The following is a 14,035-nucleotide window of genomic DNA, read 5'->3' as shown; positions in this document are numbered from 1 at the left end:
CATTCATCAAAGTGTTAGCATCAAAAAGGGCCTTCTAAATTATAAATCTCTGCACAAATAATAGTTCTAATCATTCATTGGTTTCTGTTTCCTAGAGGCTTCCAATCTGGGGAGGGGGCAGGATGGACCCTTATTCTAACTATTCTAACCTAAGGTGGCCTATGTAAAGTTCTGAAAGAATGGAACATAGGCTGCTGGCTTTAGGTTTAGACATTCTGATTTTTGTAGAGTTATCTCCTTCTTTCCCTTTGTCTCTTTTTCTTTTGAATTCTTTGGTCTAAAATTTTCAAGGGTAGCTAGGTCTCACTTTTCTAATTTACCGATTAGGTGTGAATGTGGTGAGAATGAAACACAGAGAAGAGAATCATAAGAAACAGCCAAAGCTGCAGATGTTGAGCTCACCCAGAGAGAAAGTCCTGACTTGGCTAGCTTGGACCGGCCACGCTCCCTGCAGCCAGTCTCACCCTCTCCCTCCCCTTGGGATGGGGCTGAGGCAGCAGCATCCCGCTGAAGGGTCAGTTACTCCATCAGGATCCACGTCCTCACCCAGGACTGGCCCTATTATGGGTTCTGTTACTTCACTGGTCTAATTTTATTCTTCTGTCCTTTTACTTAATAGTAAATATCTGTATGAACACTCTGCATGTAAAGAATTCTGCTAGGTTCTGTGATGGTTACAAATTTCTATCTAAGACTCAACCCTGTTATTCAAAGACAATAATAATTGCTGGCATTTATTCATGACTAATGTGTTCCAGGTACTATGCATACATTATTTCATTTGGCATATATTATTATATTTAATTATCACAGCAAGCCTATTAGGAAAGTGCTATTTTTATCCCATTTTATTATTGAGGAAACTGAGCTTATGTAACTTGCCCAAGGTCACATGGCAGTGATTGGCAAAGGGGGAGTTCTCACTCAGGGCTGACAGCTCCAGAACCCAGCTCTTAGCCTGTGTGCCACATTGCTTCTCCTGTTCATGATTTACTAAGAAAGGAATGCCTAATGTCAAATCACAACCTAAGGCAGCATTGCAAAAATATTGTAAGCAGGTTAGAAAGCATGCTGAAGGAATGCAAAGGGAATACTGGGGCAGGTAGATAAGGATGCACAGAAAAGCATTTGGGAAAAGGCTAATGCCTCTGGGCAGAGGGAAGAGTAGCCACCCAGAAGATGTGTGGTAGAGGCGTCATTTTTTTTCTAGAGCCTAAGGTGTGGAATGATGGAGTGGCATATGAAGCAGATGGAGGGCAGAATATGACTTGCTCCCAAAGTGGTAGCCCGTTACCACAAGGGGGAACTCTTACGGTAAAGGGAGACGGACACCCTAGAGGTTCTAAGAGGCTCAGGCTTCCCAGAAACAATCCCCTGGAATCAGAATTTGAGACTCCACAATGATAAAGTGGCGACACAACCTGCCACTGGAAGTAGTTTAGGGCCATGCGGATCCTTGACATTCTGCCTCTTGATTCTGACGGCCTAGCCCTGGCTTCTCAACACTCAATCTTTTCCCTGTTCTCTCATGCAGCTCTTGCAGGAGGCTACCATGAGCTCTCTCTGGTGCTCAGGGACTGGAGATGTCATCGAGGACTGGTGTCGATGTGACTCCACTGCTTTTGGAGCTGATGGACTCCCCACCTGTGCACCTCTCCCACAGCCTGTGTATGGTTCTCTTTCTCTCTTTCAGCATTACTCTGGAAACAGATACTGAGTGTCTACTATTTGCAAAGAAATGGGCTCGGTACTGGGAAACAGAAAGAAAAATATGACACAATACCTGCCTTCAGAGAGCTTTCAATCTACCAAGGGAGGCAGCACAGATGGTTTTAGTAGAAGAAAGGGTGTGACAAGTGTTAACGAGAGGCATTTAAAGAAAGGGTGAAGAGGGGAATGGTCAAGTCTGAACTGATGCCATGGTGAAGGCTCTGTGGAGGAGGTGGCGCTTGAACTTCTCCCTGAAGGTGGAGAAAGTAGGACAGCATAACTAGAAGACAATGGGGAGAAAAGTGCCATTGTAATGGAAGAAGTTAGAGATTTACACCGAGAACTTAACTAGACCAGTGACATAATCACTCATTGAATACTTACTGGGTGCCAGGCATTGTATGGAGCAGTTAGATACTGCTCATTTAATAGACAAAATAAAATGCATTCAAATGGATTGAATGACTTTTCCAAAGTGGTAGAGCAGGAAGCAGAATTGGTTAAGAGGCATGTTCTTGGCCATTATAGTATGGAGAGGATAAAATTGAGAGATGATCTGGGGCAAAACCAACAGGGCTTGGTGACTGATTGAAGTAGTGGTGAGGAGAAAGGAAAAGTGGAAAGTGAATTTAAGACTTCTGACACTGGTGGCTGGGAAGATGAATAGGCCACCAGTGAGCAAAGAAGAATCAAAGGATAGGCAGGTTTCAGGAGGAAGCCAGTTTCATTTAGGCTTGCCTTGGAGCTGTCATGGGGTAGCTGAGTGTGTGGGGATGTTCAGTGTGCAGAAAGAAAGATGGAGCTCTGCAAAAAAGTAAATATTAGAGATGAGATTTCAGTCAACCCCAGAGAAATGGGAGATGAAACCACAGCTTTCTAATGAAAGAGTGCTCCAGAACAATAATCAAGTGGGAAGAGCAGAGGGCTGGGGATGAACAACAGGAGAGTCTGCATTTGGGGGGTGAAGAGGATGAAGTGCTACAAAGGTGTCTGAGAATGGACATGCCTAATCTCCTTCCCCTCAATGGAAGGCTAAACAGAACTGGCCAAGCTGAGGGCCAGGACCTGAGACAAGAATCCCTTGTAGCCTCTAATATGGCATCTGCCATGGGACTGAAGCCACAGGAATATTGTATCTAATAAAGAGGGCTGGCATGACAAGCTGGAAGAGAGTGACCCCAGGGGCTGGTAAGGCAAAGAAATCCTGAAGTAAAGATCAGGCCCTGCAAAAGTGAAAGGCTGAGTAGGCAGGAGCAACAGACCGCATAGGAAACCAGCAATTGAGAGGCTGCCCTCTGGCCTGTTTCATGCAGGTGCGGGTGGGCACTAACGGGCCAGGACAGAGCAAGAAGAAATCAGAGAAAGAGGAGAATGCAGCACTAGAGGGTCATTACAAGCCAATTTCTTCTCTTGTCCACAGTCTTCCTTCTCTCTGTAGGTGGTTTTAGATACCTACAGCCTTTGGCCGTAGATACACCAGCCTTTGGCTTCCTGTTCTTCATAGTCACGATTGGACTTCTTGAGTTAAAAGAGAATCAAGCTTATTATTAATAAAAGTTCTTTCATTTAGTATAAAGGGAGCCACTAGGAGAACTGCTGCTGTTAGACTAATTCACCAGGTGAGAAAGCTACCTCTGAAACAATACTGAAGCTACCAAATGTTATCAGGTGGACACAAGATCCAGCCATAATGTCCCAGGGCTTATTTTGTTTTTAAACCTGTGTTTACTAAATCTTATTGCAAAAGATTAAATTGGGCTAAATTTTCATAAACAGTAAATGTCTATTAAGGACTTTCCTGTTCTTGACAACTGATCACCTCCTTCAGTAGCAAACCTTAATTTCAGTGGGAAAGGAAAATATACTTTAGTTTTACACAAGTCTGTGTAAATCATAAAATCATATACACTTCTATTTCTCAGAAGAGGCTGGATTTAGTCCATATTTTCACGGAATTTGTGTTCTCAGAAATCTAACTGATTTAATGTCCCTAATGTTTTTTTTTTTTCAAAACAGCACTCTGCATATGACACTAATTAATGAATTTGTCAATAATCTGCACTGTTTTGGGTCTATTCCATCTTTAATGTCATATGCAAACTATGCACTCCTTCACTAACAGAAGGGCATGTGTTTTGTGTTATTTTCCCACTAGTTGAATTCCTTACTTTTGTGCCCACAGCCTACTATAATTTATTTTTGAAACTCTTATCACATACTATTATAATCACATGTATAATTGCATGCTTCTATTGCTCACTAAGCTCCATAAAAGAAGGGACTGGGATGGGCTTGTGCACCACTGCATCCCCAGTAGCAAATGGGTGCTTCACAAATATCTGTTGAATTGAAATTGAAGATTGCAGATGGTTTGGTGTCATTCATTCTTAGTACCTTGCACAGTGATCCTTGAGACAGGCACCTGTGAGCTGAGCAGAGAAAAGGAGGGCCAGGAATATGAATGATCATGAGATCTGGGAACCAAGGATGAGATAAATGGCAGAGATACTTGTAAGGGAGGGAGGCTGGAGTGAGCAGGAGTGGGGAACATTCCCAGAATCCAGTGGTCTTGAAAGAAACACAGAATTGGAAGAAAGAGGGGAAACCCAAGGCACATACAAGAAATCAGAAGGCGGCTGTGAATTGAAACCACATGGACAATTAAGAGATCCATACCAGTGAATGCCAACAAGGATTATTAAGTTTCTGCGAGGTACAGAGAGGTATGAGCTGGCAAGGCATGACAGTGGTAAATGTGGGCAACTTGTAAAGAATGAGGAGAGTATGAAGTGAGAAAAGCAAGGAAAGGCTGGAATCAGGAACCAGGATATCCATATAAACCCAAGAGCAAAGACAGAAACCGAAATCAGAATCTGGGCAAGCAGGCAGAGGACATCACTCCAAGGAGAACTTGACATGTGGCCAACTTTCTCTTGTCCGGTAAAGCCCCCTATGAATAGCACTTCCAAACTGAACCTGTTCCAAGGTCCAGCTAGCAGATGGCCTGGAGAAAAGGATAGTTTAGTTCCCATAGCAAGAAGGGAAGCTGGGGTTTCCCCCACCAGCAGGGCAGATCCTGATAAGGTTATGGAAGCCAAACCAACTCTGGCCTTATTAATTTGAGATTCTGGACATCACCTTCAATACGTCTTTATATGAGCAGTATACACACATTCTCTTGATATTTTTCAAGAGAAAATCTAGAAATTATGGTATTTTCCAGCCATATAAAACAGTACTACTCCAAAAGCCCTATCCTCTGACCCATGTAATATGCAGACATTCATTAATCTTTGACTCACCTACTGATTTATTTATTTACACTTATTGGCTGAGTTTATAATATGTAACAGGCATTTAATACATAAAACATAGATCTCAAGAGTCCTCAAAAACATTACTATCTTTTGAAAGAGACAGGCCCTCAAAGAGATCATTTTTGTAGTTGGTTGGGAAAGAAAAGCTTACAGTATCACAATTGAGGTAGTCAGTGCCCAAAGTGAGTCACAGTTGTGTCTCTGTTTCATGTTCCTTCCTGTCTGCACACAGGCTGAGACTCTCCACGGTTCACGAACCCAGCAGCACTCTTGTGGTCCTGGAGTGGGAACACTCAGAGCCACCAATCGGGGTGCAGATTGTAGATTACCTCCTCCGTCAAGAGAAAGTCACTGACAGGATGGACCACTCCAAAGTGGAGACAGGTGAGCACCTTCTACTTCATGGGCTTGTCTTGATCCAAGGTGATAAAACTAAAACAAAGAAAAATGCCCTGCCTCATGGCTTTGCTCCAGGTCCCCAGTATCCCAGGGCAATGCAGGAGGAGCAGGGAGAAGAAGAAGCTGTTCTTCTTCTCCAAGAAGCAGCTGTTCTTCCAAGCAGCAGCCATCTTGTCCATTTAAGAGTTTTTGCCTGGTGAGCATCTGACAAAGCCTTGTTTTGATTTTGTTTTTTGTTTATAAAAGAGGTGTCCATTTCATTGCCTCTAGGCACACTCACAAAGAAACAACAATACAATACACTAGTTATCCTAGCCCGCAATTACGAAACAATTCTCTGCTAACCACTGCCATGATTACAGAAAAAAAAATTCCTTTGCTAATAACCCCCCTCCAGGCAAAAGCCTGTGCAAACAGATGTGTTTGGCCCATGTCTTTTCCTGAAGCAAACTGCTTTTCTCAGGTCCAGCTAGTAAGAGGGAAGCCTTAACGGAATGGAAACACCCCATGAAAAATGTTCCTTGCCTTAATATTTCACTACCTGCACACAGTGAAAGGTCAACATTCATAATCCCAAAAACTTATGCATGGGATGTGGTCACCAGCAGGATGATGGCACCAACAATCTAATTCAAAATAAACAGCTACTGTGAGCCTGCCACTGAGGGTTAGAGACATACGCAGCTGCCTTCAGGCATAGAGAGCTGCCTACCGCTTCTTCCAAGGCCCTTTGCCTGATGTGCACAGGTATTGCTGAGGTATGGCAGGGACCACTGACCAGAATGCTATCTCTGTCCATGCCAAGAACATTTTATAAAGGAGCGCTCTGGCCGGGCGTTATGCCTCACGCCTGTATTCCCAGCACTTTGGGAGGCCGAGGTGGGCGGATCAGGAGGTCAGGAGTTCGAGAGTATCCTGACCAACATGGTGAAACCCTGGCACATGCCTGTAATCTCAGCTACTCGGGAGGCTGAGGCAGGGGAATTGCTTGAACCTGGGAGGCAGAGGTTGCAGTGAGACAAGATCACACCACTGCACTCTAGCCTGGGTGACAGAGCTAGACTGTCTCAAAAAAAAAAAAAAAGGTCTCAGGTGTGATGTGTACCTCTTGCCCTAGTTGTGTCTGAACTAACTCTAGACAGCTCTGAGTGGTTAAATATGAAATAGAAAAGGCCATTCCTTATAAGTCTCCTTTCTTTACTCTAGAGATTGAGGACCAAATCATTGTCATGTTAAGTTCTCATTGAGTTGACTCCATCTATCTCCTCATTGCTTGGCCATCATTGTTTCTCATGCTTTTTCCATTCCTTCTCCTCTGGGCAGAAACAGTGCTGAGCTTTGTGGACGACATCATCTCTGGAGCAAAGTCTCCTTGTGCAATGCCATCTCAGGTGCCAGACAAGCAGCTCACCACCATCTCTCTGATCATACGATGCCTGGAACCTGACACCATTTACATGTGAGTAACACATACCTACATAGTGACTTCTTACCCTGACAGTCCCAAGGCTTCTTACCAGTTTCTTCTTGCTACTTGAGTTCCTTTAGAGACTCAGCAAAACATGTTGAGTCTCTGAAATCTTATCCCAGGTGGCATTATAGAGAATCTTCTCGAGTACTTAGGCACTGGAATGGGGGGATCTAAAAAGATAATGCGGTTCTGTCCCTTGAGGAGTTTGCAACATAGAGGGGAAATATATAAAAAACTAACTTTAACTTAAGGCAGAATTAAATAAATGTAGATAGAAAAGCAAAAAATGAAAAAAAATTGTAAAATAGAAGAAAGAAGTGATTAATTCTAACTAGAGTGGATGTCAACTAAACTGTGTTGTGTAGAATTTCAACCAACAGAGTCGTGTTGGAAAAGGTATGCTAGGCTCAGGAAACTGCAAAGGCAAAGGTGAAGAAGCATGAAGGTGCGTAGCAAGTAGTCTAGTAGGGCAGAGGCAGACGGTGAGTAAAAGGGAAAGGAAGAAAGTGAGACTGGAAAGATAGAATGCTGTAAGTCCAAGGAGTCATTTTTGAGGAAAGGCATAGAATACCAATAACTCTGCTTTAGAAAGCTAGCTAGCTCCAACGGCATTGAAGTAATTTATAAATGTTAGAAATGGGCAGCACTTTTCTTCAAAGAAATGCAGCGAACTATATCATGGCCCTTGGAATGACCCTATTCTTTCTGCGAACTCTTCCCCATTTCTCCCTGTGCTCTGGAAACAATTGTAAAATGTTTGTGACGCAGAGATGTAAAAGATGCCAGAAAAGGAGAGATAATGATAGAATCTAAATCATGATGGAAAAATTTGAGTGCTAAGGCAGAATTCATAGTGATGTCGTTGTAAGACTTCGTGACCCCATCAGTATGAAAAACATTTAACAGTTTGCAGAGATCACGAGAATAGAGTCAAGGTTTCCAGAATAAATCATTTCTATTTCCACAGTTAAAGAGTTCAGAGATGAAAAGCACTAGAAATTTGAGTGGCATTGATTGCAAGATGAACTTCAGTGCTCAGGCTGAATGTCTTCAATATAGGAAAAAGGGATGTTGCTATGGGCCGTGCATGATGAAAGTATGTAAACACAAGTGACATTCTAGAGGATTTCGACAGTAGATATAGACACAGATGAGAATACTAAGACCATGTTGGTCCACTTTTCGGGTGATTCTACCAATGCCATGATTCTTGTTGGCTCTTTTAATGGAGGGCAGTTGTGGCCCTTTATTGGAGGGGAGCGGGTGAAAGGAACAAGGATTTGGGAGTGCAGACCACCTAACCTGCTGTAAGGCATCTCAAACTCAGTGAAACTTGAATGATCGTTTATAGTAAAGGCTCAGTCGTCCTTCAGTTGTGACTAAGTCACACTGTTACTTAGGAATTCCAAAGTTCCTATGTACAGGAAGCAGTATTAGGAGTGCAGCCATTACCCACACTGCGACCCTCCTCATGTTGGCCTGATTGGCTGCGTTTCTGATCAGAGACCGAGGCCAATACCGTCTCTCACTCCAGCTGTCTTTGCTGATATCCCATTATGTCCCTCCTACATCTTCATAAAATGCGGACTATGAATGCTGATTATTGAAAAGTTGGAGCCAATGCAGGAGGCTAAGGAAGGAACAGCAAATCTCCACCAGGTGGCGCTGCAGATCACAAGAAGAGGGCCGTGTGGGCGGCCAGGAGTGACATTCCTCTCCCGGAAGGATCCAGGAGAGCTGCGCTTCAGCCCTTGGGATAGCGACAGAGCCCTAGATTAAGAGTTGAGAATACATGGGCTGCAAGCCTGGTTTTTTGTTCCTAACCACTAAATGGCTGTAAGCAAGACACTGAAACTTTCTCCAACTAAGTTTTCTTTCTATAAACTGGGAGGAGGGCGGCCTTCATTAATGGAGTGCTGACTGAGAATCCTCTCTGACTCTGTGAGATTAGGGGTATTGTTTCCATTTCTTAATTGAGGAAACAGGTGCAAGAAAACGGAGTAACTGCCCCAGAATCACACAGCTAGTTGCTTGGGGCCTGCAAGCCTTGCATCTTAACTCCCTGCTGCTCTACGTTACCGTGAGAATCTCAGAGCATGACCTCATTACCTCATATTAAAGCAGAGAGCTGGCTCTGCACCTGGGATCCACAGAGGTGGAACGGCATTTCTGCTTAGCTGGCTTCCTTTGTCACTTTGTATATTTTATTTAATGCTTTTTAAAACATTATTCTGAGAAGGATCCATGGTCCAAAAACAGTGAAGAGCTCCTACTTGAAAGAGACCTTAAAGTATGTCTGGTCCAGCATTATTCATTTTACAAATGAAGAAACTGAGGCCAGGGTAGGGAGGTGATTCACGGGCCTTTCAACCCACTGCCCCATCATCACGATGCATGCTCACAGGAGAGCTGCTCTCTTTCCAGATGTGTGACAGCAGACAGATAATTCAGAAAAAAGAGAGGCAAATCGGAGGAATGGGCAGAAACCACGATGCCTGGAGAAGGAAAGTGGGAAAGTAGCAGGCAAGACAGCCAGTCCTTAGCAGGGGGCTAACGAGTCCTCCACTCACATCAAGTTTCAGGCCTTTAAGACCCACCTTTGGAAGCAGAGCTGTTCTGTTTCAGTGCACACACACACAGGCCTCCGTCGGGGTCATCACCAAGTCTCTAGCTGTGGGCTGAACAATCCCAGCCAGGCAGCGGTGGAAGAAGCCCAGGAGTTTTGGACAAAGCAGTAAATACACTTACACATGAGCCTTCTGACTGGGAGCAGGGCTTATCTCTTCTGCCCAGTAATCCCATCTAACCCTCAGGGTGCTGAGTGTTCAGTGGTAGAAACGATAACACTAATGGTAAGCCAAGGCCTTTCTGAGATGACCGCACATGGCATTTCCACATGAAATGTGTAAAGTGCTCTCCGGCCATGATGGTGAAATAAACTGACTGCTCTTTCAGTGGGCCCTCCAAGACTGAGGGATTTGGAACTACCGAGGAATGGCGCTTAGGTCAAGCCCCGACTCTCCTCAGAAGGTTAAGTGAAGCATCTCCTTTTCTAATACCTGCTTCATGTTAAAAATAAAATATACTACTAAAAGTGGAAAGACCTGGAGAACTTAAATTTTGCACTGATTGCCCCATTGGGGTAATGTGAGGATTAATGTGAGGACAGGTATTTTCATCCTAGGTCAGCATCCAATACGGTTTAGCTGGAACTTATAGCAAGACAGGCCACAGGGCAGAGCTTGGGCAAGCTTGGGGAGGGGAGAGGTGGGGATTGGCTGAGAGAGAAGGGGTCCATCTGACAACGAATTAGGATGTTTCTCATCATAGTCCAAGGACACTTAGAAATTAAGGGTCCAGGGTTAAGGGATGGTGGGCTACAAAAGGTGGCTGGAGTGCAGCCATAGACGGTCTAGGGCAAGTGACCTTTTAACATATTGCAGGCAGCATTGTGTAGCCCAGAGCTGCACGTAGCCAGACTGCAGCCCTGACCTGAGTTCCAAGGCCATGCTCAGGGCTCTGGAAGTCAGGCAGGAACAGGCAAAGCAGGGCCAGAATGACAGGGGATGGGGCGCTAGGCAGGCAGGGCCTCAGCAACGCAAACCAGAACAGGCGCCTAGACTTAGGGACTCAGACACACAGTCAGGGGTGCAGGGAGAGCAAACTGCGAGGAACAGAGGACCGGGTCAGGCCCATGCCCCAGCCCCGTGACCATGCTGGCCCGAGAGCATCAGCCTGGGGAGAGAACAGGACTTCCTATCTCCTGACACTGATGAGAACTGATAGCCAGAACCGGGCTCACAGCACAAGTCTGCAGCAAGGATAAAGCCACCCTACCTCTGGGCAGGGGATGGACCTTCCTACGCACAAGGGCCCTGGTGTCAGGACCTCTGTGGGAAAAGGGGGCTCACTCGGGCCCCTAGAGGGCAGTGCTACCGAGGTTTGTATGACATTGCTAATCCTGGGGCTTTCTCACTTGCTACTCTGTGGAGGAAACACGGGTATAAGGGGGAACTTCGCCTTGTGGAAGTCCCAGACTACAAGGTACAAGTCTGAAATCTGCAGAGCAGTACCTTTAGGCCCCTTCCTGAGAGGGGAGGTCAAGGTGGTCTAGAGCAGGTGGGCAAAGGAGGGAGTTGGTGCCTGACCTGAGACTGGATTGTGGGATTGAACCAGGAACAGAGCTAGTTCTACACAGGGCTGGTCAGATACACCAGCTGCTGGGTTTGGTGGCCCCATTCCCAATTCTAGAAACCGTACCAGAAGCTGATGAGGCATCAGCATATGGCACGTGGGGCCAAATGATGGAAAATTTCATGGCTGCCACTGCTAGGGGTCCAGCCAGCCTAGCATCACCACCGGAAGCTGTAGGGGCTGGGTGCAAGGGGCCCCCTCCGACCTTAGAGGAGAGGAAAGGCAAGGAGACAAGGGTGAGAAGACCTTGGGTTTGGAATCAGGGTCAGGCTGGGGTTGAGTACTAGGTAAGACCATTTATCAGAACTCAGGAACAGGGGATGAGGCAGAGGCCAGTGAAGTGGATTGAGCCACTGTGTTGCAGACAGGAGTGAAGGGCTGCACACGTGGTCCTGGTCTGACAGCAAGGAGGGGTGGGAGTCCTGCAGGAGGCCAGCAGGTGTGGCCCAACCTGCTGTGTCCTGAATCCAGGCAGGTCATCACATTCTGAGTCCCAGCAGACCAGTGTTCAGGTGGTATGGGGCCTGCCTGTGTGAGGCCCCCATGATTCAGCATGAGAATTTGGAGAAGGTAGAGGGAAGGCAAATGACGTATCGGGGCACACAGGCTCTCACACTGACCTTTCTGTGGATGTCTTTTTAGGGAGGGAGTGGTGGACCATGGTTGTCTTTTCTCTGTTGAGAGAAATGCATATTTCTTGCCAGAATCATTAGGCAATTATCTATATATTTTCTACTTCACCAGCGTGTCTGTTCCACACCCAGCTGACATTTAACTGGACCACCGTGTCTCGGGGCCTCTCTCTCCTTTTCACCTCTCTCCCTCCCTGTAACTCTACCAAAAGGAAAGAAAATCAATACTTGCCAATAAACGCAGCCTCCCATGGTGACGCAGCAGAAAGTAAAGTGACAAGAAAGGCGATATTAATGATTTTCTTTAGACCGACTGGGTTGGTTATCAGAGGCCCTTGGCACAGGCACCGGAGCTGATTGCCATGGTTATGTTCAGATTCCCTTCTCAGTGGCAGAACCTGGAATTCCTCTTCTTCCTCTCCATCTAGCTCCACCATCCAAGGAGAAATTTTACTTTCAGCCTTTAATAGCCAGGTTTTCATTTTCTTCCTGGAAAGGGCTCGTAGAATCATGTCTTCACATTGTCATGGAGACTGCAATGTTTCCACTCTGGATTTCTGGTCCACAGTGGGCAGTAGCCTTATTATCATCTCCATTTCACAGGCATTCACTATAACTATGTGGCTTCAAACCCAAGTTCTGACCATCTGTTTCCAAAGACATAAACTGTTTCCCTGAGTGGTTGTCAAAGTTTAACAGGCACCAGAGTCACCTGGAAGGCCCGGGAAAGCACAGAGATCTGATTCCTATCCCTAGAGTTTCTAATTCAGTGGATCTGGGCTAGGGTCTGCTGCTCCCAGGTTCCCAGGTAATGCTGGTCCTGCTGGTCTGGGGGCCCCACTTTGAGAATCAGTGCCTGACGCCATGATGCTTTCTGCCAAAAAATATGCCCAAGACAGCAAATTACAACCCAAGACCCACTAGGAAGCAGTGAGAGGCTCTAGGCTGCATCTTTCTGCCTGGGGTGGTGGCAGTAAACGTGACCCACAATGACAAGAGTATCCAGGTCTGTAGCAGCCCATCCAGGCAGAGCTGGGCCATGAGCTAGGGCCACAGAGATCTAGCCTCCAGCCACACTGTTTCTGCTAACCATGCCCTCCCACTCCCTGCCAGGTTCACACTGTGGGGAGTGGACAACACGGGACGGCGCTCCAGGCCAAGCGATGTGATTGTGAAGACCCCATGCCCCGTGGTGGATGATGTCAAAGCTCAAGGTAAGAGGCATCGAAGTTAGCAGGGTTTCTGAAGGGATGCCCCAGGTACACCCCCTTGCTATGAGGACAGAAGGACCAAGAGAGTTGAATGGAACAAGCTGGAGTTCAGCAGGGAAGGAGAATTCAAGGCCCAGTGCAGGAGCGTTGCCTTTCCGGAAATAATACTCAGCCGCTGGCAAAAGTCCTCATCGTATTGCATTACTCCACATAGTCATAAGTCAAGGAGCCCATAGGAGACACTGATGAAGCCCCCTAGCATACACGATTATATGCCAGGTGCTTACGTATGTAGTGAAGTACCTGTGATCTCTGCCCTCAGGATACTGATAGGGTCACTCACTCTGTTTATAGGTTTTTGTACATCTGAAAGCTTATTTTGAATTAGCGTATACAGCAAGGCTGCAGATTTGGAGTTAATTGCTAAATCCTGCCATCCCTGGCAAAAATTCATCAAAATTTTTAATTCTGTATTTTGAAGTTGTTGTGGGCCAGTTCTTTGATAAATAACTGGCTGTCTTCAGTACAAGCTCCCCTGCAGGATCAGTCCCTGTTAATTAAGAAAAGCTTGTCTTCAGTCAACATCCATTGCACAAAGCTTACCTTTTCCTCATGACAATGCTGGGCTGGTCTTGACAACATCCCCTGTTCTAAGGTTTTTACACCCTATTTATAACCAGAATTTTAATCATCCTGGTCACCACTTCTACAGGGCTCCAGCACTAATTTAAGTGATCTTATCAACCACTAACATGGTAGTATTGAACGGACAGCATTTGCATATTAACAGAAACATTGATGCTGAAAGTTTTAGGTTGTGCAAGTTTCAGTAAGAGAAATATTGTGTCCAATCTGATTTGCTGACATCCTTTAAATCACCTTATCTATGGCTCCTGACTCCAGGTGTATTAGATCGACAGGAGGGACATAATCCCAGAATGTCCAAGGGGTGACATTGTGATGACGCAAAATCACAGGTGAAAGAGTGACCTAGATTCCCATTAATTAAAACCACTAGTATCGTAGCACTGTACAAGGTCTGAAAAGATTTTCATCTTTAATCTGCAGAGCGTGTTAACGGTAGGGTTATTTCCAACACAG

At 45.7% G+C, this 14,035-nt stretch overlaps 1 protein-coding gene across 2 annotated transcripts in view; it reads left to right on the top strand.

Moving 5' to 3' along the window:
* Positions 1-14,035, top strand: part of ASTN1 (astrotactin 1) — a 311,909-nt gene that overhangs the window by 283,470 nt on the left and 14,404 nt on the right. For both annotated transcript variants that reach the window (XM_055254545.2, XM_055254543.2), the window contains exons 18-21: positions 1,535-1,668; positions 5,260-5,411; positions 6,750-6,885; positions 12,837-12,937. In XM_055254545.2, the coding sequence (XP_055110520.1) occupies positions 1,535-1,668; positions 5,260-5,411; positions 6,750-6,885; positions 12,837-12,937 (523 nt within the window). The remainder of the gene's footprint in view (positions 1-1,534; positions 1,669-5,259; positions 5,412-6,749; positions 6,886-12,836; positions 12,938-14,035) is intronic.

This window comes from Symphalangus syndactylus, chromosome 12 (assembly GCF_028878055.3).
Source record: "Symphalangus syndactylus isolate Jambi chromosome 12, NHGRI_mSymSyn1-v2.1_pri, whole genome shotgun sequence".
Lineage (NCBI taxonomy): Eukaryota > Metazoa > Chordata > Mammalia > Primates > Hylobatidae > Symphalangus > Symphalangus syndactylus.
Note: the sequence above shows the minus strand (reverse complement) of the source record. Positions and strands in the feature narration are given on the sequence as shown.